The sequence below is a fragment of the Saccopteryx bilineata genome, chromosome 6 (genome assembly GCF_036850765.1).
Source record: "Saccopteryx bilineata isolate mSacBil1 chromosome 6, mSacBil1_pri_phased_curated, whole genome shotgun sequence".
Taxonomy (NCBI): domain Eukaryota; kingdom Metazoa; phylum Chordata; class Mammalia; order Chiroptera; family Emballonuridae; genus Saccopteryx; species Saccopteryx bilineata.
The window spans coordinates 205,062,966-205,088,965 of NC_089495.1; the positions used below are offsets into that span (position 1 = coordinate 205,062,966).

The window sequence follows — 26,000 nt, forward strand, 5'->3', positions numbered from 1 at the left end:
CTCTGGATCCCAACCTAGTCAAAAAGTGGAGACAGGCCTTCCTCAGCCTCGGTTCCCAAGCAGGACCCTGGGCTCGGTGCCTGCCCTGGACTCGCTGAGACTGGACCAGTGCCCACCTCTCTGGCCTTGATTCCATTCCCTTTGCCCTGGGGGACGTGGGGGAGCAGGGGAGCAGCCTGACTTTGGAGTCTGGGTCCCAGGGGAGGGGGCCAGGCTGGAGGGGATCCCACCCCTGGTGGTGCTGGACCAGGAAGCCCAGACACCATGATCTCATGTTGCCCTCTGCTTACTGCCCAGCCCGAGGACCCCACCCACTGGGCCTTCTGCCTTCACATTCTTTCCATGACCAACAGACACCCTCTGGCTGCTGCCTGGCCACCCCCACCTGGAGGGGTGGACGGTGTTTAGCAGAGATCCAGAATGCCCGAGCCGGGCCAGCCCAGAGAGTGCACCTTGGCATAGATGGCGAGACAGGCCAGAGCAGGGAGGTGACATGCCCAAGGCCACATAGCAAGGCAGGAGCGAGACTGTCTTCTCTGTCGGGCCACGGTTCCCTTCTGCTGCTTTACACTCTTGGTGGGGGGGGGGGAGACACAAGGGCCATCCCCTCTGACTCTGCTTTAAGGACCCTTGTTGCTGGAGACACGTCTGAAACCAGGAGGGGGTCCCAGCCCCCACTCCTCCTCCTGGCATGTCAGAAACAAAACAGGGGGGTACTGAGTCACCTTGCTAAATCAAAATCGAAAAGGGTCAAGTCAGTGTTTTTTCAGAATATTCCAGAGTGTTCAAACACAACAGCTCAGATTCTTGGACTATCAGTTGAGAGGGCGTCCCTGGCTCCCCATCAAGCAGCGCAGGTCACTGGGGCATTCGGGGAAAGGGAGACTCCCCCCACCTCAGAGGCAGCCCCTTCCCTCCCATTTAGTAGCTTCCGAAGGACTGTCGGGAAATTCTTCACCTGCTGACCCTATGGCCTCTGCTCTCCCTGCCCGCAAGAAGGCCACCCCGTGCACAGGGCCGGGCCTTCCTCAGCCAGATTCCTCCACCCTCCACCCTCCACCCTCCACCCTCCGCCCTCCACCCTCCGCCCTCCACATCTTATCTCCGCTCCCTCCCGCTCTCCCGCCCACCCGCCCACCATTTCCTTCCCTGGTTTCTGGCATTCCATTGCCCAGAGTTCAACACCCTTTCCCACACCCCCGGTAGCCCCTGAGCCAGGGGTGGGGGAGACCCTCTCCCTCAGAGGGGGAGGGTGGAACACTCAGAGGCCACCAAGTGATGAGGAAGGCAGAAGGAGGAGGCGGTGTCAGCCGGCCTGGCACATCCGCAGCTGGGAGTGTACAGAACCCAGGAATCCTGGCCTCGGTAGGGCGTCTCCACCCCACACCCCACGCAGCCTCCCATCGTCCCCAGGGCGAGGCTGCCAGGGGCAGGCGGTACTGTGCGGAGGGCAAGAGCCCTGGAGCCCCACTGGCTGGGTCCAGGTACCTGCTGTGTCACTTTCTCGTTGTGTGACCTTGGACAAGTTTGCTGCCCCTCTCTTCCACCCCCTTCTCGGCCCCTCATCCCACCTTTAGTCTGGTGAAGGGATCTTTCAGACCACCTGCGAGCCCAGCTGGGGTTCCTTTGCTGCGTTACAGCCGCTCAATTTGTTGAAATTTCCCGGGGGAAAGATCAGGAGTGTCTCTCACGCTGCCATTACTCTGACGTCAGCTCTGGTTGCTGCCCCCCTTTCTGTGGTTTTCTTATCCGTAAAATATGGACACGAACAGGACCTTACCCCCGTGGGTTTGTTGTTGTGAGGATTCTCTGAGTTAATATTTGCAAAGTGCTTAGAACAGAGTCTAGCACATGGAAACCACAATGTAAGGGTTTGTTAAGTACAGTAAATAAATATTTGGGCCCAAGGGCCATGTCCCCTTAAACTGATTTATCCCCAGGGGAAGGTCAAGCGCCGGTGGAGGTGTCTGCGTCTGTGTTACCTAGACAGGCTCTGGATTTCATTCCTGGCATCTGCTCATCCTTTGCTGTGTGACTTCCAGCAAGTGGGATTCATCTCTCTTGAGTTCCAATTTCTTCATCTGCAAAACTGGGGCGATGATTCCAACCCCCCAGGACTGGTATGTGGGAAACCCGCCCACAATGTGTACAAGTCAGTCAACGAGAACAGGTCTGGAATGTAACACGGCCCCACTGGAGGGCCTCGTGCCCTCAGCCCCCTCCCCTCTGCCCCTTCCTCTGCACCTGCCAAAACCTCCCTCCCAGCAGGTCGTGTTGGAAGCGCCTAATCCTCTACTCCCACCCTGCTGGTAGTTGGCCGGTAACTCGGTAACTCGGGAGGCAAGGCGGCTGGGGGGCTAAACACAAGCTAGCCGGTCAGAGTCCTGCCTGGTGTTCCCTGGAAAGGCCAGGGTCCCCTGCTCCTGACCACAGTCTACGGCAGGGGTCCCCAAACTATGGCCCACGGGCCGCATGCGGCCCCCTGAGGCCATTTATCCGGCCCCCGCCACACTTCTGGAAGAAGCACCTCTTTCATTGGTGGTCACTGAGAGGAGCACATTGACCATCTCATTAGCCAAAAGCAAACCCATAGTTCCCATTGAAATACTGGTCAGTTTGTTGATTTAAATTTACTTGTTCTTTATTTTAAATATTGTATTTGTTCCCGTTTTGTTTTTTTACTTTAAAATAAGATATGTGCAGTGTGCATAGGGGTTTGTTCATAGTTTTTTTTTATAGTCCGGCCCTCCAACGGTCTGAGGGACAGTGAACTGGCCCCCTGTGTAAAAAGTTTGGGGACCCCTGGTCTATGGTGCCCACGGGTCTCTCGAATACAAGTGGGAATCTGAGCCTCCCGCTTCGAGTTGAGACAACCGATTCCAATTCCCTGGTGGGCGCCCTCCCCACCCACCTCTAGGCCTTTGCCTTCACTGTTCCCCCTACGCGGAATGCTCGCTCCCCGCTGGCTGGCTGACTTCTCCACACCCAGAGCCGAAGTGCCTCCGGATGGTTCTCTTTTCCCTGCACCCAGACTGTTTGCTCCACCGGGCACCTATTGCAATGTGGGATTAGGCGTTTCCATGTGTCCGCACTTTCTATTGCGTTTCTGCCTGAGAGTGTGTGGACTTCAGGAGGGATTGAGTCTGTTTTCATCATTGTATCCACATCCTTAACCCAGTGACCGGCACAAAGCAGGCCCTCACTAAAGTTTGCTGAGGGGACGAGTGAAGTCGTGGTCACTCGTTTATTCCTTTGCATGGACTAACCCTCAGAGAAGGCCTCAGGAGTCCCTGTGTGATCTGCCTTTGCCTCCCTTCGCCCTCCCCTCAGTCCAAACAACCTTCACCCTGATCTTCCTTCTGCCTGGAACATTCTTCCAGTGATCCCCTCGGGATCACCCCTTCACGCCCTGCACGTCCTCAGAGAGGCTCTCCCGGACTACACCCCCTCCCCCCCCCATCAATGCATCCTACATTTATCACGGCCCTGCAGACTTCTCCCCAGTAGAATGGAGTTTCACAAGGCCAGAGATTTTTGTCAGCGAACTGCTCGTCGCCCCTCCCCCCCCCCCGAACCTAGGCCAGCGTCCGGCACATAGTAGGCCAGTGTCTGGCACATAGTAGGAGCTGGAGAGACCGCTGGACGAATGAACGTAAGGTCAGCAGCCTGTGCCGGCTCTAGTGACACATCTCATGTAACTTTGGTGCCGATCCTTGAGGCAGGTGCTATTGTTATTACCCCGATGCACAGAGAGGCATCTGAGGCTCAGAGAAGGCAGAATAAACAGATGGGAACCCCGTTCTGTTTGACCTGCGCCCAGGCTCTCTGTCGCCAGCCTGTTTTCCGAGAGGTGTACGAGGTCTGTGTCTCCCTCCTCCGGTCCCGATTCTTACAGCCTCTCAAGCAGACACAGCCCAGCTGCCCTGTGGTCTCCCTGTCTGCAGTCTCGCTCTCCCACTCACTGACCTCCCTGGCTGCAGAGATCCTTCTGAACCACAGATCTGACCATGCACCTTCCTTCGCTCAAAACCCTTCCACAGCTCCCTATTGCCCTGATCCGGCCTGGCCTTGGAGGCCCGGCCAACGCCTCCAGACTTATCTGCAGCTTCATCGTGGGCAAGAGCCCTGCAGAAACGCTCCCAGACGAGCTTGTTCTCAGCTCTGCCTTTGGACATGAGACGCCCTCTGCCTGGAACGTCCTCTTCCCTCGAGCTGGAAAAACCCTGCCTCTCTTTGCTGTCAGCTTGGCCGTCACCCTCACTGGAGAGAGAACAGGGGTTGGTGTCCCCTTCCATGTCCTTCCAGCCCCGCTGTTATCCCAGCCTCTGGTCCACTGGGGTCCCAGATCCTGTGAACTCTTCAAGGGCAGGGACCATGACCGATTCACCCCCAGGCTCTAGCTTGGGGCCAAGCCCAGAACAGGGACTTGACAAATAGCCGTGAGGTGAGTGGATGCACTGGGAGTCAGACTGTTGTCTTTGCATCTGGACTTCCCTCTTTACCCGCTGGGAATCTATGGGCTCATCCATCAGTTCCCTGTGCCTCAGTTTACTCATTGTACAATGCTGCTCATGAAAATGCTCACTCCTAGGGTGGGGCTGAGATGAATTCATACATAGAATCACCTGGTCCAGTGCTTGGTGCTCAGTAAATAACACCCATCGGAGTGAAGGAAGGAGCAGGTGGCAGGCAACTGCATGAGTGGGCGCTTGGCCCAGGTGGACACCTTCTTCAGGACAGCCCTGGCTGCTTCACACCGTCGAGGGAGCCCTGTCGCTGGTTGAATCTTTTCCCACTGCCGCCCTGTTGGGTCCAAGGTGACCAGCGGAATTCGAGGCCATTGGACACAGACAGGAAAAGGCAGCGTCACCAACCCTGGCGTAATCCAAACCAGATGCAGCCTCAGACCCATGGGGTGGTCAGTGTGGGCTTGGCCAAGGCCCAGCGGCAGGAAATAGTCTTGGAGGAACGCTCTCTGGGCTGGGACCAACCACGAGGAGCTGTCCAATCAAGGTTGTTAACCCTTCTTAGCCCACAAAGGGGACCCAGGACACTGGGCAGAGAAAGCTGGTGGCCCTGGCCCCACGAGGCACAGGACACCTTGCAGGAAAGTCAGAGCATCAGTGTTGTGATGGGCACCGTGCAGGAGGAGCCCACATCCCAGGCACCATGGTGGGCAGGGCACACCAAGCCAGGGGGCAGGGGGCAGGGGACAGTCACAGCCTAGCACCCGTGACTTTCAGAAACCCAGACCCAGAGCTTTGGTTGTGCCCCTGGCTCTGACCAGCTCTGACCAGCTCGCTCCCGCCATCCGGGTGGCTCCCAGCCTCTTTCCCCTCACAAGGCTGCCGGGGATGGGATCTCTTCTGACGGGACTGGGGCCACGCCTGCAGGGAGGCAGAGACTCGGCCCCATGTTCGGGCTGTCACCACAGCTGTTTCCTCGCTGTACTGTGTGGCCCTTAAAGGAGCGAAATCTCTGACTCCTCATTTCTCTGTCTACGTTGTTACCTCCAGGGACAAGGGGAGACCCAAAGGATGCGCCCAACGAATCAAAAGAGCTTTCTAAGGTGTACTCCTGGGAGGGGACGGGGGCGGAAGCAGTGGTCAGCCCCATTCTATGGTTCTGGGTGGGCTTCCTGCCCAGGGCATATTAATTTGCTGTGTGGCCTTGGTCAAGTCACTTTCCCTCTCTGAACCTGTTTCCTCACCTGTGAAATATGGTGAATGAGACCCCATCCTCTATCTTGACAGTCCCCATGGCCCTAGGAATAGCAGCAGAGAGCAGAGCTGGGGTCGTCGTATTATAGAGAAGGAGACTGAGGCTTGTGCTAAGAGTCAGGAGACCCGGGTTCAAGGCCCAGCTGCGGCTATCCCTGCTATGGGTGGGTGGGGGGGTGTCTCGTTTTGGCCTCGGTTTCCCCAGCTGGATCCAGACCCTGGATCTCTGCTCTGGCTGGAGTTCACTTCCTCCTCCCCCCACCCCACGGCGGTGACTCACCCCTCATCATCACGCTGTGTGGCCACGGCTCAGCCTGGGTGGGAGCCAGCAAGGCCGAGAACTCAGAGGAAACCGCAGGCCTGGCCCAGCTGGCAGGTGGCAGGCGGGCAGGCGGGGATCCACAGCTATGGGGGCCTTGCCCACAAACACATCTCTCACCGAAAGCCTGGGCCAGGCCCCCCAAGCCCCCTCAGGCCCGGACTGAAAACCCCACCGGGCTCAGACCCCAGGGCCACCCGCCCTACACGGCACCTGCTGCGGCCAAACTCTACACCCCCCTGCTGGACGAGGGCAGGGGCGGCAGTGAGGACCCTGGCCTCCCCCACCAGGCCAGTGTTCACGGAGGGCGAGGAGGGAGAGAACGAACTGGCACGGTCCCGGTCTGTGCTCAGGAGGCTGGCGGGGTAGCACTTCAGAGCATGGGCTCTGGGTAGATTGGGTACAAATCTTGGCTCTGCCACTGACTAGCTCTATGACCCTGATCAAGAGGTTTACTTTCCCTGAGGCTTGGCCTTCCCACCTGAGACACGGACACAACACAAGGCCCGCCGCGCAGGGTCCCCGTGAGCAGCTGATGTGATTGGCTGATGTGATTGGCAACACGCAGAGCTAGGTCGGGTCCAGCGTCCAGCAGGCGCACAGTGCGTGTGAGCTTGTGAGCTGCTGTCGCTGCCACGCCGGCTGGAATGGACCGATATGACCCCCTCCCCCAGCAGGTAGACCAGCCGCCCTGCTTAGCTCAGTCCCACCTCTGACTCAGTGTCCTCACAACCAGAAAGGCTGCACCCTTCTACAGTTCAGCTCTCCCGCCCTGCTCCCCCGCCACAGAGCCCCCTCCTCTGCACTGCAGGCCCAGCAAGGACTCGCTCTGGGCTCACACCCCTCCCTGGGCTCACACCCCGCCCTGGTGAGAAGCCGGTGGGCCCCTGAACAGAACTCTGCTCTGGGAGACAGAGGCAGCCGTGTCAAGCCCCAGCTTCTGACTTGTTGAGTATTCTCCAAGTTTCCTCCCCTCCGTGGGTCTCAGCTTCCCCCTCTGTAATAGGAATAATGATACGTAATATCCACTGCATAACCTTTCTTTGAAGAGTATGAGCGATGTACCCACAAGTGCTTAAATGGAGCCTGGCACAGCATCATCGTTCAATAAATGTTCGCTGGTGCTGGGACCTCCCTCTCACAAACGAGGAAACTGAGGCACAGAGTAGGGAAGCCACGTGCCCAGGTCATGCGCTGGGTGGGCTGGCCCCTGGGGCTGCACTGGTGATCAGTACACTGCGAACGGACAGTGGCCACTAACGTGCGTGGCATACGGGAGTTCTCCACGAATTGGGGGCGTGTCTGTGACTTCACCTGCGTGAATTGAATGCAGAAGGAAGAGGCCACGTCCAACCTGTACATTTATTTACAAGGCACAAGCTAGCGCGGGTTGGGGCCGCCTCACGGCCTTCTCACTCCTCCGCGGCCTGCTGACCTCACCATCTGAGGCCCGTGGGTTACCCCTGGGATGAGGGCCCGGAGTGGCTGGTGTGAGCCTGCTTGGCCCTCAGGCAAGCGTGGGGGTGGTCTCCCATGTCCCCCAAGTCCCTCCCTGCCCTCTGTCAGTGGGCTGGGCGTCCTTGCTCTCACTGAGTTCCTGTGTGTTGGTGGTCGGCAAGCAAGGTGGGCGGGGGCGGGACCTGCCAGATGGTGCACGCTAAGCCTTATCTGTTGGGTGTGGGGAGGGGGTGGGGCACGAAGATCCTCTTTCACAAAGCCTGCTCTGTCTCCTCCGCAGCTGGGCCTCAGGAATCGGCTTTGTGGCCTTCCTGCCCCGCCAAAAGCCTCCCACCACGGCGGCAGGAGCCCCACACACTGGGACCGCCAGCCCTCCCACCTCAGCTAGGAGCAAGCCCAGGCCAGGGATGCCCAGGTGGGGCCGAACCGGGGTCCCCAGGGCAGCAGTTCAGAGACCAGGTGGGGAGGGAGCAGGGGGACCCACCCTTGGAGTCTAGGTCGGGGCTGCTGGGCTGGAGCCCTGTCTGGGAAGGTGTTAGCAGGACGGATTCAGGCCACATCCGAGGCGGCTCTCATCGGGGAAGCAGTCGCTGCGTGGGGGCGTGGGGAGCCCCGAGCCTCCCGGCCTGGCGCAGCCTCGTCCTGGTCAGCCCACCCTGGGGTCTGGCCCGTTGTCTCTGGCCTTCTGGGCCGCGTGGCTTCGGCCCTGGCCACAGTGCGGCTGCATCCAGGCCTCCGTCGCTCCTGGGACTCAGACCCCCAGCGCCATCAATGCCCCTGAGCTGCTGATCTTCTTGAAGCGATTGGCAGCGCTGACCGCAATGAAGTTTTTCTGGAGGGTGAGGGAAAGGGGTCCCAATCAGCCTCAGGGCAAGGGACTGCTAAGCTGTCTCCTAAAGTCTCATTTCTTATGAGTCGACCAGTTGTCAGGGAGGATGCAGTGCCCAAAATGGCCACAGGAGGCACTATGACGCTGAATCCTCCAGGATTCCTTCCTTCATTCAACAGATTTGTCAGCCGGACTCTTGCTCTGCTCAAGACGTTCGAAGTAAAAGATAAACAAACGTCTGGCCATGGAGGATGAGTCCCTCCACACCCTGCCTCCCACTCCTCTCTGAGCTCATCTCCCCCACCCCCTTGATCCTTTCACTCCATCCATACCGGTTGCCCACTGTTCTTTGTTACTTGCCAACCATGCTTCTACCTCAGGGCCTTTGCACTGGCTGTTCCCTCCGTCTGGGACACTCTTCCCCTAGTATCCTCTGGTGCTCTTGACCATCTTTATTTTTTCTAGAGCCCTTCCTATTACCCCTTTTAATATCACCACCACCATCAAAAGTAAGTCCACAGCCTGACCTGTGGTGGCGCAGTGGATAAAGCGTCGAACTGGAAATGCTGAGGTTGCCGGTTCGAAACCCTGGGCTTGCCTGGTCAAGGCACATATGGGAGTTGATGCTTCCAGCTCCTCCCCCCTCCTCTCTCTCTGTCTCTCTCTCCTCTCTCTCTCTTTGTCTCTCGCCCTCTCTCTCTCTCTTCTCTAAAAAAAATGAGTAAATAAAAAAATAAAAAGTTTGAAAACTTAAAAAAAAAAAAAAAAAAGTAAGTCCACAAAGACTGAGACCCTTGTCTCTTCTACCCACGGGTGTATCCCCAGTGCCGAGATGTAGTAGAGGCTTAATAAATATATATAAAATGAAGAAAGGAAGCCTGTGATGAACCCCAACCCCAGATGGACACCCCTCCTTGGGGTTGAGGGGGTGGGTGGAGGGTCAGGAGCCAGTATAGGACAAAGAGAGAAAAGCCAACTCTTGTTTCCCAGACGGGGCCAGGTCTAATCAACAGAACCAGCCAGGCCAGGGCTGGTGGAGCCTGGGGTCCGGTGCCAGGAGCCCTTCCCGCCTTGCAGCCCTCCCTCCACCCACCCCAGCCCAGCAGTACCTTCCAGCGTCTCTTCATGAGGTATTTCTTAAGCAAGATCTGGGACTTGAGGCGCCGATTGCAGCGCTTGGCTTTCTCTGCCAGGTTGTTGAGCCAGGGGTGGGCGAGGCACTGGGCAGCGCTCATGCGGGCCCTGTGGAGAGGGGGCAGCGTGGAGAGGGTAGGTGGCGTGCCCACAAGGCACCAGAGCCCAGCCGGCCTGCAGCCAGTTCCCTCTCCGCCTGCACGTGCACTCCCTGAGCTCACACACACGGGCTCACATCCGGCGGGAGCAGCCTCACCCCTGGTCTTTGACGAGCAGGTTGGAGACAAAGTCCTTGGCCTCATCTGACACAGCCTCAAAGGTCTCCTCGTCAAAGTACCAGTTGCCAGACAGAACATTGTTTAGGGTCTCTGTGTCGTCATCTCCCAGGAAGGGGGAGAGGCCGCTCAGCCTGGAGGAAGGGGATGGCAGGGGGCAGGGAGGTCAGCTTAGAGATGCTAAGTCACCTTGGAGGGTTTAGGGGGTGGGGATAGATCCTAGGAGGCAGCACCAGGTGCTGAAAAGACCCCCAGCCTCTCAAATGGGACAGACCTGAGTTTGAATCTGGCTGGGTGACCTTGGGCAAGTCACTTCCCCTCTCTGAGCCTCACTCTTCTCATCTGTAAAATGGGAATAATCATCCCAGCTTCCCAGGGTTACAGTGAAGAAGAGGAATGGTACGTGCACAAAAAATAAAATAAAAATGTCTACTCCGCCTCTGCCCCCACCCTGAGTCATCAGAGATCTGTGTCCAGAGCCCTGGACCGGGATGCTATGTTTTTAGGGGCCTTGGTTCCTCCACTTATAAAATGGGTACAAAGTCCCCCTTTCCTGGTTCTCCCTAGCACTCCCAACCTCCAGCAAACCCCTGACTGAGCAAGTGGGGAGGTGGGACCACCTTACCAGGACCCCAAGGCCAGTCTTGGCCTCAGCTGCCCACCCAGGTGCCCCAATCCCAGAAACACTGGGGCTCACAGCATGTAGGTGATGACCCCCATACTCCACATGTCTGTCTTGTCAGAGATCTGATCATAGTTCACCACCTCAGGTGACAGGAACTCTGGGGTCCCAAAATTCACCTTCAGCTTCTCGTTGGGGTTATACCTGGGGGTGAGAGCAGATCCTCAGAGCACAGCTCCCAGCCCATTCCCAGGCGCCCTCCACCCCCCACCCCCCAGGTGGTACCTCCGTGCCAGGCCGAAGTCAATGATCTTCACCAAATGGCCCGTGGTGTTGACGCACAGGATGTTCTCTGGCTAAGGAGAAGGGGTGGCCTGGGTTGGCCTCTGACCCAGCTCTCCCTCCTTCCCTCCCTCCCTCCCTCCCTGTCCAGGTCCACCCAAGTCCCAGGTCCAGCCAGAGACCCAGGCTGTCAGAACTGGCAGCCCATCCAAGCCCCCTGGACCCGCCTGTTCCAGGCACAGACGTGGAAGCGGAGGGCCCGAGGGGGACTCGGATGGGGGCCCCGCCGCACAGGCTCCCGGGTGGGTGCAGGTGGCATGTTCCTCCATTTAAGGCCACGAAAGAACCACAGGGTTCTGGAATTCTGAGACTGGAGAAACTGAAGCCCGCAGAAGACAGCGTGCCCCGGTGGGAGGCTAGCTCAGGGCCGCCGCCAGGAACACGGAGCTCCAGAACCCAGGGAAACAGAACACCGGCTCAGGGCTCCCAGAGGATGCCTCTCGGGGACACGGGGGCTTCACACTGCTCCTGGCGCGCTCTGAGATGTGCCGCTCTTGTCCTACCAGTTAGGGATGATGACACCACCTCCCAAATGCCTGTATTAACTCCATGTGTTAGCTCGTCCATCCTCTCAACAGCTCTATGAGGCAGAGACGGTCATTCTCCATCCCCATTTCCCAGCTGAGAAAACTGAGGCTCACGCACAGAAGTGACCTGGTCACAGTCACCCAACAAGTAAGTGACGAAGTCAGGACTTGGCCCCACAACTGTCTGACTCTAACAGCTGGTGCCATGATATCATTGTGCCTGCCGCCAGCCAACAAGGACCCACAGTTGGGGGGGGGCTGGGTGGACAGTACACTCGTGGGTCGGCTCTTCCAGGGAGAAGACAGCCTTCTCCCGCCCCCTTACGCCCCACCCTCAGCGTCTCACACAGACACCCGCAGGTGCCCGGCCACGGCTCCCAGAACCCTGTGCTCCAGGCACCGGTGAGCCCATGAATGACCCATGCTGGGTCTCCATCTCCCCTCCCCCCAACACCAGGGTGCAGGGTGGCTCTGAGTTTACAGGGCAGGAGTATTTTAAGCACATAGTTAACAGCGGCTAAAAGGCAGGGGACTTCGCACACAAACCCCGATTTCCTGATTTTCGGCACCTCCCGAAAGAGCCGGCGCGCGCAAGAGACGTGCTGACAGGAGTCAGCGAAAGTCCTCCCATTCCCTGGTGGCCTCCCCTGTCCTGATGGGCCCTTGAACCCCGTCCTGTGTCCTGCTACTCGTCTGGGCTCTGTGGGCATTTGGTCAGAGGCGCCTAATGACATACTTCCGGAAGGCCCCTTTCCAACCCATGCGTTCACTTAGCGAGGGACACCAGCGGCTTTCAGCGCGCGACCTGGTGTCCCACCAAAACAGTGAAAGGAAAGAAAGGTCCCAGGGGGCACGAACCAGACAGACCCAGACCTTTTAGAGGATGCCGGACTTTCTGAGACACCCCGGCTCACCCGACCTCCTTGACCGTGAAGCACTTTTTTTCATGAAAACTTACTGCTATCCCGAAGAAAGCTCGTTTCAGGGTACAGAGGCTCAACGTGGAGCTTCTGCCCAGGACATTGCGTTTTCCCTGGGGACCCTGCTCGACCCCACAGAAATCGGCTTTCCTTGGAGACATGGCGCCATCCAGAAATGCAGGGGTCACCCTTCCTCTTTCCTTCCTCCCCCTCCCACACCCCATCCAAACCATCAGCAAATCAGAATGCATCCATTGTCTGGCTACCTTCCACCCCCCTAACCCCCCCCCCCCAACTGCCACTGGTGCCAGCCCCGCCATCTCTCTCCTGGCTTATGACACAGCCTCCTAACTTCCCTCTGCCATGTTGGCCCCACTGATCCTGTCTCCTTGGGTCCTTTCTCTCTCTCTTGTGGGGCAGCAGGGAGGATAACAGCGTACCTGACCCAGTGGGCTGGTGGGAGGGGCACGCACCCTGAGTGGCCTCTGACCCCTAGTGAGCACGAGCGGGGACAGGTGCACCAGCAGCCGCAGCAGCAGCAGCTCCCTGGCCAGCTCCGGACCTCCAACACTCTAGCCTCTGCCCGCTTCTCCCCTTCCATCTTGTACACCTCCCCACTGCTCTCACGTGCTTCTGCATAAGGCTTCCGATGGGTTTTAAAAGATCTCTTTCACCCTGACCTGTAGTGGCGCAGTGGATAAAGCGTCGACCTAGAAATGCTGAGGTCGCTGGTTCGAAACCCTGGGCTTGCCTGGTCAAGGCTCATATGGGAGTTGATGCTTCCAGCTCTCCCCCCTTCTCTCTCTCTGTCTCTCTCTCCTCTCTAAAATGAATAAGTAAAATAAAAAATTTTTAAAAAAAGATCTCTTTCTTCAAGGATTATTTTACGGGTGTGTGTTTTGCCCCAGAGCCCGCAGGCTGCGTGGCACAGGGTGTGTCCTTCCTCCTCCCCGTGGCCACGCCCACCCGGGCCTCGGGCAGGGCGGTGGCACGCTAGCAGGTACCCAGCACGTATTCAATCAAATGAACCAATGCAAGCACCATCCGTCCACCTTGCTGATGGACCCGAAACCCACCTCGGTGTGCATGGTCTACCTCTCCTCGCCTGGCCGCTTACCCTACACACATGACCACCCGCCCTAAGGACAGGGACGGGCCGGCTCTCCTGTTGCCCCTGCCTGCACCACGCAGCGGCCAAGAACGCTAAGCCCCGGGTGGCCACTACCCCTTGATCATAAAATCCATCGTTTCCCCTAACCTGCGAAGGGCAAGGTCCCGCCCCAGCAAGGTCAGAAAAGGGAGATACATAGTCATTAAAACTTGCCGTTAGCCTGACCACGTGGTGGCGGAGTGGATAGAGCGTCGGACTGGGATGCGGAAGGACCCAGGTTCGAGACCCCGAGGTGGCCAGCTTGAGCGCGGGCTCATCTGGCTTGAGCAAAGAGCTCACCAGCTTGGACCCAAGGTCCCTGGCTCCAGCAGGGGGTTACTCGGTCTGCTGAAGGCCCGCGGTCAAGGCACATATGAGAGAGCAATCAATGAACAACTAAGAAGTCGCAACGCGCAACGAGAAACTGATGATTGATGCTTCTCATCTCTCTCCGTTCCTGTCTGTCTGTCCCTGTCTATCTCTGCCTCTGTAAAAATAAATAAATAAAAAAAAAAAAATTAAAACTTGCCGTTAGCGCCTACTGCGCGTGCGTGCATCGCGGCAGGGACGCGACCCTTACTGGTTTGTTTTCCTGACTCCCCCTCTGGAACGTAAGCCTCAGGAGGGCGGGCCTTGTGACCTCTTTTGTTGACCCCTTGATCTCCACCAGCTAGAGGAGCACGGCCTGGCGCGGAGTCGACCCTCCGCAATTATTTGCTGGATACAGAAACAAACAACGGCGCGCCTCTCAGGGCCGGCGCACGGAGGTCGGCGCTTCTGCCACACCGATTAGTAAATTCTACCTGGGAGGCACTGAGCTTGGGGTTCGCGAGGCGGCCGAAGACACTGTCAGCAAGTACCCGGTGTTAGACGAGAAGCTGTTAAGAGCCAGGACCAAGCCATTTGTGTGTTGTCTTATTCTCAACTCCTGGTACTTAGTAAGTGCTCAGTAAACCCTCCCTGACTCTACAAGGTGGGAGGACGGATGGAGGGCTGGCTGGTTGCGTCACTGATTCCCAGGGCTCGGCTGCTGCCCCCGACCCCTCCCCGGAGGCCCTGCCTCCGCCCTCCCCCGTACCTTGAGATCCAGGTGCAGAACGTTCATCTTATGCATGAAGAGGATCCCGTCGCAGATCTGCCTGGTAAACACCATGGTGTCCACCTCGGTCAGCTGGTAGTCCTCGTCCACAATCCTCTCGAAGAGCTCGCCGCCCTCGATGCTGCAGGCACAGACCCCTCTGCAGTCTGCCTCTGGGCCTCTGCCCCCTCCAGCCCCCCCATGGCCCACCCCCCACAACGGCACTCACTACTCCAGGAACAAGATGATGTCGTGCGGGGTCTCCATGGCCGCGTAGAGCTGGATCAGGTTGCGGTGGTTCAGCTGGTTCATAACCTCGATCTCAAGCTTTACCATGTCCTGGGGACCATCCAAGAGTCACCATTCCCTGCCCTCCACCTTCCATACCTGCGTCCCAAGCAGACCCTGCCTGGACCACTGCCCAGCCGCCTCCTCCTCACCTTCCAGCCTGTGTCCTCACCACCCCCAGTCCCTGGCGGTCCTTCCCTTCCTCCAGACCCACTGGGATCCTGGGGGCCCAGGTTTCCTCACTCATTAGTCCCCTCCCTACACTGTCCCCCTGGGCATTCTCCACCCAAATGTGATTGCTGTCCAAATACACAGCTCCATCCACCTCTGGGCGCTCCCTTGAACTCCACATACCCATATCTCCCAACTGGCCTTTCCCTTGTATGTCTAACAGGCACCTCTAATCTATCACGTCCAAAAGGAAGCCCTTGGTTCCACCCCTTCCCACAATTCAGTTGCCCTCAGCTTGCTCATTGGCAGGAGGACATCACTCTTCGCCCAGGAGTGCGCGACTGGAAGTTAGGAGCCGTTTCCGACTCTTCTCTTCACCTTGGCTCCTCGCACCCCGCATCCAATCCCTCAGGAGACCTTCCGACTCTGTCTTCAAACTAGATTACGGATCCAGTCCTCTCTCACCTCTCCCATCACTGCCTTCCTAGCCTGAGCCACCATCACCTGTCGCTTTGAGGAAGTTTACAACCCAGTGGTCACATTGGTAGTTTGAAATCAGCTATGGTAGAAATATTTACACCAAGGAAATTGGCCAATCTACAAATCAGGCCTCTCCCTGAAATGTCCCCTCCCTCCCACTCAGAACATCATATCATCGCCCAAATTATTCCATTCCTTCATTCACGTCTCAGTTGACATCCATGCCTCAGAGAGGCCTCGCCTCACCTTCCTCTCTCAGAACATCCCCTGTTCTTCCCTGTTTCCTCCTGCCTTTCTTTTTCTTCCTAGAACTTCTCGGTTCCTGACGCCATGCCTTTTGCTACCTTTGCTTTTTGAGTTGTCTCTTTATTTCTCTCTAACATGTCAGCCCATAAGGGCAGGGACTTCATTTATTTATTTTTTTTAGTTCGCTGCCATTTCCCTCACACTCCGAATAGCATGCACACACAAAAATTGCTTAGTAATTAATTAATCAATAGCTTCTCTCCAGTTAATTTACACAGTACATATGGATGGAGCATCTACGCTGAACCAGGTTCGTAATAGAGGCCTGGGGACCCAGTCATCAATAATATGGATCCAGGCCCTGTCAAGTGGAAGAGGCAGGGAAAGACAGAGTCACACAGAGAACACACGCCTCCCACATGTGCCCGGAGCTGTGACGGGAAGGTCAGGGCCACAGCGCCCCGGAACTGCTTCTCAGACATTTTCCGGGCCTCTCCTGGCCTTTGCACATGCCGTGCTCTCGGCCTGGAATGCCCACAGCCTCACTTCCCAGCTCCCCGGCCTCAACTCAAGGGTCCCCAGCACTTCCCTGCTGTTTCGAGTGCTCAGGCCTCTCCTCCCACGGTCTCCCTTTCTTCAGAGTCCTTGTTAGGGAGGGGGCCACCCCACAGACTGAAACAGGGGCCTGCTCTGCCCCCTCCTCACTACCCCTGCTCAAGTACATGCTCTTGCCACGCCAGGTGGGTGGGTCATCATCACCTCCTCACACACCCGACCCCTTACTCCGTGTGAGCCTCTGCCTGCCTTCCTCCCTCCCACCCTCCCTCCCTTCCTTCCTTCCTTCCTTCCTCAAACCCTGTGCTCGTCCTCCTCTGAACCAGACCTGGGCTGGGTGCTAGAGGCAGAGTTCAGGACGGGGCCGGTTACCCTGGTGCTCCCAGCACAGGGCCTGGCCCAGAGCCTGTACTTCCCAGTATTTGTTGAATTGAACCAAGCAGACGGCATGACTAGCCTATGCCTAGAAGGGGAAGTCCCTGGGATAAGCTCTCTGCCTGGGGAGTCTGGTTCACACTTAGGGGCATCAGGGCCCCAGTGGCAAGGCTGTCCGTCTGTCCATCTGGACAGACACGTGAGTAGAGGGAGGTGAGAGGCCCCCCGACTCCAAGGATCCCCCTTCCACATAGCAAGCTCCCAGCCCGACTACCTTGTCTTTGGGTGTCTGTTTCTTGATGACCTTGGCTGCCAGCTTGAGGCCTGTGGCTTTCTCTGTGCAGGTGCAGACTGTCCCAAACTTGCCGCTGGAGAGAGAAGAGGCTGGGAGTCAGGGGTTCCCCGGGGTGGGGGAGGGGCGGCCCTGCTCTGTGCCTACCTGGACTGCTACCATGAGGCGAGGGCATTCGCCCAGCCAGCCCGATTCCCCCTTAGTGCTTTACGGCAGGTACAATGGCCTGGCCACACAAACTGTGGGCACAGGGAGGGCCGGCTCATCTGAAGGGTGGCCCCCGATGTGATAACTCACAGGCTTGAGGTAGACAGGGGCCCTGGACTCTGGGCCCCAGGTGAGGGGGAAACTTCAGGGCTTTTTACAGGGCAGGGATCCCCTGGAGGGGGTCAGTGTGGTCCCTGAAATGGAGACAACAGGAAATACCGAGTGACCAAAGCTGTGTCTGTGTGAGTGACGGGGGCAGGACCTGCACAGGGAAGGTGTAGAGCCCCTGGGGGCTCGATGCTCTCTGGGGGGGCACAGGGTCTCAGTTCTCACCCGCCCAGAGCCTCCTTGGAGTTCATGGTGAACTGGCTGCTGGCATTCCCGGTCCTCAGCTCCACAATGCGGTGGGGGAAAGGGGCCGGGGGTGGCGGGCAATCGTCTGGAGGCAGAGCAGAGCCGTCACAGTCAGTGCCAGGGCTGCTGAGGGTCCATCCTGGCACAACCCCCACCCCTCCCCCGCCTGGCCTGGGCCCATCCAGGGAGGCTCCCTGAGTGATACTTGGGGGACAGCTGGCTCCAGGACAGGGCCTAGGGGGCCGAGTTTCCAATTTCGGATAAGGATTACTATGTCTGATGGGGTAAGGTGATGATATCTGCCTACCATCCCCTCGGATAACACCACAGCTGGCCCAGCCTGAGGAATGGGTGGCTAACCCAGGGGCAGGGAGGGGCTGGGAGAGGTTGGGCGGATGGGGGAGGGGAGGGAAGGGTGGAATTTTGTAGGGAGGGGCTGCCACCTAGTGGCAACTGTGGGGAATAGGCACCCTGGCCGCTGAATCATCGGGAATGGAAACCTTGTTTATAAATAGCCAGAGGTGGCAGGGAAGCCGGGCTGGTGATAAATTAGACGGCCCTTGGAGGCGGTTCAGGTCCCGTCAGCCCGAGGATGTGATTTCTGGGCGGGGCGGGGCAGAGGTCTCCGGCTGCTCCGGGGAGGAGGCAGGGCTCCTGGCTGCCGCCCAGCCGCCAGGTCCTCCCACCCTGTCTGGGTGGCACTGTGCCGTTCACCAGGCAGGTTGGCAGGTCTCCCGGGGCACCTCAGCCCAGGGGGGGGGGGCGTCAGGACACTCTGGGCTCTCCTGACCCCATCTCACCCCACCCCCAGTCCTGCTGCACCCTTGCCCAGGTCTATTCACCTACTTGTCAAGTTCATGCTTGCTCAGCGGCTACCCGCTGCCCACTGAATCACCCACCGCCTCCTGGTCTGATCGTCAGTTCAGGCCGCGCCACCGTCCTGCCCGTCCCCTGCGCCCAGCTTCCTTGGCCACTGCTTCCACGCACAGTACCTGTGCTCCTCAGCTCATGAGCCAGCCCTCTCTGGCTCCCATGGCCCACCCACCCCATCCGGGTTGTATGTAACACTCAGGCCTGGCACTTTCATCCTTCTACAGGCTGACTTCAAATCCCACTATCGCCTGACCTGTGGTGGCGTAGGGGATAAAGCGTCGACCTGGAAACGCTGAGGTTGCCGGTTCGAAACCCTGGGCTTGCCTGGTCAAGGCACATATGGGAGTCGATGCTCCCAGCTCCTCCCCCCTTCTCTCTCTCCCTCTCCTCTCTACAAATGAATAAATAAATAAAAAATCCCACTGTCGCCTGACCTGTGGTGGCGCAGTGGATAAAGCGTCAACCTGGAAATGCTGAGGTTGCCGGTTCGAAACCCTGGGCTTGCCTGGTCAAGGCACATATGGGAGTTGATGCTTCCAGCTCCTCCCCCCTTCTCTCTCTCTGTTTCTCTCTCTCCCTCTCTCTCTCCTCTCTAAAAATGAATAAATAAAATTAAAAAAAAAAAAAAAAAAAGAAGCAGCTACTACAAGTTGATGCTTCCTGCCCCCCCATTCCTCGCTTTCTCTCTCCTCTCTCTAAAATCAATAAATAAAATCTTAAATTTAAAAAAAAAAAAAAAAAATCCCACTGTCCACACAGTCGGTGTTGCTCCCATAATCTGCTGGACTTTTTTCGAAACCCCATTTTAGCCAAAGTTCTTAAAAGAAAGTCAGAAGTGAACTGTGGCCCGACCAGGTGGTGGCACAGTGGATAGAACGTCGGCCTGGGATGCAGAGGACCCAGGTTCAAAACCCCGAGGTTGCCGGTTTGAGCGTGGGGTCGCTGGCTTGAGCCCTAAAGGTCGCTGGCTTGAGCAAGGGGTTGCAGGCGCAGCTGGAGCCCCCCAGTCCAGGCACACATGAGAAAGCAATCAATGAACAACTAAGGTGCCACAACAAAGAACTTCTCATTTTTCTCTCTTCTGTCTGTCTGTCTCTCTCTCTCCTGATTAGAAAAAAGAAAAGTGAGCGTTGGAGTCGGGCCGCCCTGACAGGTCCACATCCTCTCCCAGCTGTGGACTTGGGGCACTCACTCCGTTTCCTTTTTCCGAGCTCCTGCTTCCCCATCCATCAGAAGGGTCTAGGAGCGTGCTTCCTGCAGCTGACTGACCCTTAGATGTGTTGGCCGGGCTGAGAAACTGCTAACCTGGGAAGGCTTGGGGATTTCCCTTCCCCCTTCTCTGGGCCCCTGGGCAGCCCCACCCACACCTGCCCCTTGCCTACCCAAAATCTGGAAGCAGTCCTCCTCCTTGGCTGTGAGACAAGGGGCCTGCCCCACTTCGGGGCTCTGTGGGGGCACAGCTGGGAACCCAATCCCCAGGGGGATGTCCCCGCACGCCTCAGCCGGGCCTGACGCCTTCTGGACACCTTCCGGGATGCTCTCCCCTCCTTCTGCTGCCTCCGCCGGCTCAGGGTCCATGGGGCCAGGGGTTTCAGATACCCCTTCAAAGATGGGTTCTGATGCCTCATTTGGGGGCTCCTTGGCCAGCAACTCCTCAGGGCTAGAAAGTGAGAACACAGAGGTGAAGCCCTTAGCAGGCGCACCCCCACTGTGACCTCCGGTGGGTCCTCATGCTTCCAAAGTCTCATTGGCTCTCTGGAGCGGATACACCCCACCCCTCACCCCTCATCCCAAATGCAGGGAGCAATGCCTCCGAATCCACTTTGTACAACAATCAAGGGATATTCATGTCATAAATGACTGTGGTCATCATCTTGACTATCAACATACTAATAACAGATCATTAATAGGATTGTGTATGGTTAATCAGTATGTGGATATAACTAGGGAGATTACATAGCTCCTGATTCTTAAAAGCTGTGGCAATGCAATTCATATTAATATAAAATTTAAATGGAGATGATGTTATTATTGTGGTTTACAATAATATATCATTAACAACCTCATGAATACGATTAGCCTTCGGGTAAGTGGATTGGACTGCATCATAAGACTGAGGCTTTTGTATGAAAAGTATTAGCGTTAGTTATAAAAGTATTAGTAAGAATCTACCAACTTATCATTAGTCATCAATGTTACACTGATAATTATATTAAGAAGAGGGATTGTCCTTTCCTCCTGACGTCTCTGCCCCGCCCTTGGCTAGCCCTGAGTTCCAGGAGTAAGGGGAAGTCTGGGCTCCAGGTGCCCAGAGAAGAGGAAAAGTGTTCCACCTGGGTGGCCTCTGGGGACCTCTCCTGCCTGACATCCCAGACTTGCGTGAAATTCCTGGTTCAGGCAAGGGGACAGGGAGATATGGCCAAGACCCAGGACAGAGGTGGTGGGACATCTGAACTACCCAATCCAGCACGGAATGTGACAGCCATAGTCCCTGGGACACAGGACTCAGTGGATCCTTAGGGATGGAGCCCAGTGCCCCCCCCCACTCCCAGGCCGGGGGCACTCACCTAGAGATGGCCGCAGGGCAGCTGGGGCTGTGCAGAAAGGCGGGGGAGGCCCTCCTGGCCGCTGCCTGGCCCTGGGCAGCCTTCTCTCCTGCCTGGGGCGCTCTGGCATCCTGGCTGCCGCTGCCACCGTCGTCCTCAAGCTGCTTGACGCTGGCCTCAGCCGTCCGGGTCTGCTGGGGCAGGGCTGCCGGCTGCCCCGCACTGCCCTCCGCGGGCCCCCCGCCTGAGGCATCTTCCCCCTCGGGGCCCTGGCTGCTGGCTGAAGGCTGGGCCAGGACACCGGCCCCTCTCTCTGGGGTAGAAACTTTGTCACCTTTCTGCAGGGTGAGTGAGCCAGGTTCTCCCTCTGGGCCTGGGGGGGCAGGCTTTTTCTCTGAGCCTGGGGGGGCAGGCTTTTTCTCTGAGCCTGGGAGGGCAGGTTTTTTCTCTGGGCCTGGGGGGGCAGGTTCTTTCTCTGGGCCTGGGGGGGCAGAGTCTTTCTCTGGGCCTGGGGGGGCAGGCTCTTTCTCTGAGCCTGGGGGGGCAGAGTCTTTCTCTGAGCCTGGGGGGGCAGGCTCTTTCTCTGGGCCTGTGGGGGCAGGCTTTTTCTCTGAGCCTAGGGGGGCAGGTTCTTTCTCTGGGCCTGGGGGGGTAGAGTCTTTCTCTGGGCCTGGGGAGGCAGGCTCTTTCTCTGGGCCTGGGGGGACAGAGTCTTTCTCTGGGCCTGGGGGGGCAGAGTCTTTCTCTGGGCCTGGGGGGGCAGGCTCTTTCTCTGGGCCTGGGGGGGCAGAGTCTTTCTCTGGGCCTGTGGGGGCAGGTTCTTTCTCTGGGGCTGGGGGGGCAGAGTCTTTCTCTGGGCCTGGGGGGGTAGAGTCTTTCTCTGGGCCTGGGGAGGCAGGCTCTTTCTCTGGGCCTGGGGGGGCAGGCTCTTTCTCTGGGCCTGAGGGGGCAGATTCTTTCTCTGGGCCTGGGGGGGCAGGCTCTTTCTCTGTGCCTGGGGGGGCAGGCTCTTTCTCTGGGCCTGGGGGGGCAGGCTCTTTCTCTGACCCTGGGGGGGCAGAGTCTTTCTCTGGGCCTGGGGGGGCAGGTTCTTTCCTTGGGCCTGGGGGGCAAGAGTCTTTCTCTGGGCCTGAGGGGGCAGGCTCTTCCTCTGGGCCTGGAAGGGCAGACTCTTCCTCTGGGTGTGGGGGGGCAGTGTTCTTTATTGGGTTTGGGGGGGCAAGTTCTTTATTTCCATCTGGGGGGCCAGGCTCCTTCTTTGGTTTTGGGGGGGCAGATTCCTTTACTGAGCCTGGGGGGGCAGTTTTCTTTATTGGGTTTGGTTCTTTCTTTCCATCTAGGGGGCCAGGCTCCTTCTTTGGTTTTGGGGGGGCAGATTCCTTTACTGAGCCTGGGGGGGCAGTTTTCTTTATTGGGTTTGGTTTTTTCTTTCCATCTGAGGGGCCAGGTTCCTTCTTTGGTTTGGGGGGGTCAGGTTTCTTTACTGAGTCTGGGGGGTCAGTTTTTTTTATTGGGTTTGGGGGTGCAGATTCTTTCTTTCCATCTGCGGGGCCAGGTTCCTTCTTTGGTTCTAGGGGGGCAGTCTCCTTTATTGAGTCTGGGGGGGCAGTATTCTTTATTGGTTCTGGCAGAGAAGGCTCAGAAAGAACCTTCTCTTTTTTTGGTTCTGGGGGGGCAGGCTCCTTCTTTGAGTCTGGGAGGGCGGGACCCTTCACTGGATCTTGGGGGGCAGGATCTTTCATTAGGTCTTGGGGGGCAGTTTCCTTCTTTGAGTCTGGGAGGGCGGGACCCTTCACTGGATCTTGGGGGGCAGGATCTTTCATTAGGTCTTGGGGGGCAGTTTCCTTCTTTGAGTCTGGGAGGGCGGGACCCTTCACTGGATCTTGGGGGGCAGGATCTTTCATTAGGTCTTGGGGGACAGGTTCCTTCTTTGAGTCTGGGAGGGCGGGACCCTTCACTGGATCTTGGGGGGCAGGATCTTTCATTAGGTCTTGGGGGACAGGTTCCTTCTTTGAGTCTGGGAGGGCAGGGTCCTTCACTGAATCTTGGGGGGCAGGATCTTTCATTAGGTCTTGGAGGACAGGTTCCTTCTTTGAGTCTGGGAGGGCAGGCTCTTTCATTGGATCATGGGGGGCAGGGTCTTTCTTTTGATCTGGGGGACCAGGGTCTTCCTCTGCTGCCGGGGCCCCTCCACCTGCTGCGCGATGAGGAGCCTGGTCTGCAGAGGAGGTGAGACACGGGTCAGAATCCCCTCCTCCCCCCCTCTCCCCAGCCAGCTGCTAGAGACCAGCTCTGGGCCCAGGTCCCCACCAAGGCAACAATTTGCAAACGCTTGTCCCACCACTGGATGGGCTCTAGAGAGGGGCTCCCGGGGTCCCAGAGGCCTGCCGGGGCGGGGCGTCTGTCCTCTGGGGGCCCGGACGCCCCGCCATCCCTGCACCCTGTGTTCAGGTGCTGTCTATAGGAACTTCACACTCACATTTTCCTTGTCTCTCCGGGAAGAAATTCCTGTCGGGTCTTGAGCCCACCCTGTGCTACCCGGAGAGGATTCTGACTCCTGAGTCCCCCTTGCATCGTACCCTCAGAACCTCCACTGAGGAACCGACCCCAACCGGGATTCAAACACCCCTTCCCAAGCTCCTCCCTCCGTCTCCGGCCGGCTTGGCACCTGTTGACGAGCTCTGGGTTCCCAGCTCGACTGCTCCGTCTTCTGTCGCCATGAGGTAGGGGGGCGTCTGCTTCTGCTTGTCTAACTCAAGCCTCTCTAGCTGCAGAGAGAAGCGTGAGGCGTGTCGGGCTGTGCTGGATTCCTTGTCTCGTCAGGCCGAGGGGAGGTCAGGGCCCACTGACTGAGGGGACAGGGGCACCTGGAGTAGAGAGGGCCAGCCTGGTGGTGGCCGTCTGTTTTGCAGCGGCCACCCAGGAGCCGTCCCGGGGCAGTTGTAGGAGATGGGGCCGGGTGGGCAGAGGCGGAGGCAGGGGCACAGGCAGGGGAGGCGGGGTCGGAGGAGAGGATCTCTTACACCAGGGGCCATGCCGCTCGGACTGCCAGCACCTGTCACTCTTGGCCCCCATTCAGAGGACACAGCATTCTTCCCACGGACCAACTGGGGGGGGGGAGAGCGGTGTTGGAACAAGCAGGACGAGAAAAAGGCGGGGGCGCCTGGCGCCCCGGGGCCCAGTGTTCTCCCAGGCCGTGGCTTGCCCAGGATCAGGGAGGGGGCCTAGGAGCAGAGGGGATCTCAGGCCAGGCTGAAGGGCAAGCCCATGTCCAGGCTGGGCCCTGGCTCTGCCCACCTGCATGCCGTGTCCCCAGGGGTCCCCCATGACATGGTGAGAGCCACACAGGCCCAGAAATAATCGCCCTGACCGCAGTGCCCAGCTCTGCGGCCACGAGTCCTGCCCTGGGCAACTGGACTTGCTTGGAGAATCTTTGGGTCAGAAATTATCTCGAGTGCACTTGTTCAACATGCTCACACTCCTAAAAGCCTCGACTTTAGAAAATGTCTTTTTCCTGGGCTCCTGGGGAGATGGAGGCTGTCCCAGTGGCTGCGGGGGAGGGGGCCAGCGCTCCAGGCCCCTTCCCCAAGCCACTCTGGGCCTCTCCAAAGGCTCCCCTGGAAGGAAGGGGGCTGATGGAGGATCGTCTCCAAGGACCTTCCACTGTCACGGTGCCCCAGGGGCCGCTCCAGCCGAGGTGTTCCTGCTGAGACGGGATGGGCGGGAGTCCTAGGGGCCTCCCATCAACCAGGGGCTGTCTGCCCCCAGCCTCTCTCCTGACTGTGGTCAGCCTTAGCAAGTCCACCACATGGAGGAGACAACCCCCGAGGGGAAAGAGATGGGGAAGCGACCCGGGAACATGGCACGGCTCCGCCGTGGGAGGTCACGGAGCTGAGACGGAGCAGCCTGCAAAGTGGGGAGAAGATAACGGAGGAGCAAGGTCACGTGTCGAGGACGCCACCGACGGGGCAAAACCACAGACTATAGAACATATACAGTCTGTAGTAATATGTAAGTTTTCACTTTATACACCTGAGAATTGTTCTGGTAGGACAAGCCAACAGGGCGACCAGGGGTGGGAGGGAGATGAACGCCAACCTTTTAACATTTCTATTTGAACCACGAATTATGTGAATAGATGACTATTCAAAGTGAGGGTTTTTTTTTGTTTGTTTATTTGTTTTTAATGAATGAGCAAATACTGGGGAGGTTGGTACAGACTAGAAAAAACAACCAGAGCTGGAGATCCTTCCTCGTTCTGGGTGACGTCTGCTCTTCCGACCTGGCCTTCCCCTCCGCCGTTTCTCCCCTCCGCATCCCATGGACAGCCTGGCCTGCCTCTTTCGGAAGGCGAGAATAATGACCGTGCCTGCCCGGGGCTCCACCATGTGCCCCAGGGCGCGTCCTGAGTGCTCTTGGGTCGATTCACTCATGGGATCTTCAGAACGACCCAATGAGGCAAGGGGAGACTACCGGTGGGGAAACTGAGGTACGGAGAGGTGAAGTGACATGCCCAAAGCCATCCGGTTTGTAAGGGACAGAGCCAGGAGCTGGGGGCCTGAACCCAGGCTCTCCGAAGGGAAGAGAGCTCCCGTTTCTCTGAGTGCCCGCCGTGGTCAGCTTGATTCGTGTTGTCTTAAAACAACATCATCCTGATCAGAGCTCTGTGGGGAGCTCTCATCTTAGTGTCTAGATGAAAACAGGGAGGGTCAAAGGACAGAGTAACTTGCCCAAAGTCACTCCAGAAGGAAGAAATCTGAGCCAGAAATGTCCATCCTCACAGCCCGAAGTTCTCTCTCTGTTGTAAAATCTCCCAGCCGGTGCCTGGCCCCACCTTGCCCCCTGGGGGATCTCACAGCTCTCTGAAGGGTGAGTGCTCCCTGCTCTGCACCTGTGACTGGGGGCTCCTGGCCCTCCATGAAGTCGTCTCCCATAGCAGGTTCCGGTCCAGCTTGCAACGCGGGACCTCCGTCCTCTGATCCCCTTCAACCCCAGGTCGGTCCCCCTGTTGACACTGTCTGGGAGCCCCTGGAGGGCAGGGGCTGGGTGATGCTCATGTGTGTCCCCAGCACAAAGTGTACTTTCCGATCAGTGTTTGAAGAGCGTCCAAGCAGAGTCTGACCCGGGTCTGTGGGATTACCCGACGGCCATGGCCCTTGCTGACATCTCCTTATTACCGTGGCTGTCGACACCGCTATTGAGTGAGTGAGTGCCCGCTAGGGGCCGGGCCTGGCTCTGC

General features: G+C 57.9%; 1 protein-coding gene across 2 annotated transcripts; it reads right to left on the reverse strand.

Annotated features, from left to right (window-relative positions):
• Window positions 1-7,396: 7,396 nt before the first annotated feature.
• Window positions 7,397-23,701, reverse strand: MYLK2 (myosin light chain kinase 2). 2 transcript variants are annotated; one of them, XM_066236707.1, is made up of 13 exons: window positions 23,629-23,701; window positions 23,430-23,529; window positions 20,783-22,979; window positions 19,598-19,875; window positions 17,322-17,427; window positions 16,764-16,857; window positions 14,604-14,713; window positions 14,375-14,516; window positions 10,643-10,713; window positions 10,433-10,561; window positions 9,717-9,869; window positions 9,436-9,568; window positions 7,397-8,329 (listed from the first exon to the last, which is right to left on the reverse strand). In XM_066236707.1, exons 2-13 carry the CDS (start codon window positions 23,479-23,481, stop codon window positions 8,249-8,251), a joined length of 3,546 nt encoding a protein of 1,181 aa, XP_066092804.1. In that variant the 5' UTR covers window positions 23,482-23,529; window positions 23,629-23,701; the 3' UTR covers window positions 7,397-8,248. The 2 variants fall into 2 exon arrangements, with proteins under 2 accessions (XP_066092804.1, XP_066092805.1); XM_066236708.1 differs by lacking the exons at window positions 23,430-23,529; window positions 23,629-23,701 and adding an exon at window positions 23,241-23,404.
• Between the last annotated feature and the right edge of the window lie 2,299 nt (window positions 23,702-26,000).

Coding starts and splice junctions, on each gene's coding strand:
- MYLK2 (XM_066236707.1), bottom strand. CDS start 23,481: ATGGCGACAGAAGACGGAGCAGTCGAGCTGGGAACCCAGAGCTCGTCA. Junction 16,858..17,321: donor TCCAAGGAGGCTCTGGGCGG/GTGAGAACTGAG, acceptor TTCTCTCTCCAG/CGGCAAGTTTGGGACAGTCT. Junction 10,714..14,374: donor TTCTGCACCTGGATCTCAAG/GTACGGGGGAGG, acceptor CCTTCTCCTTAG/CCAGAGAACATCCTGTGCGT.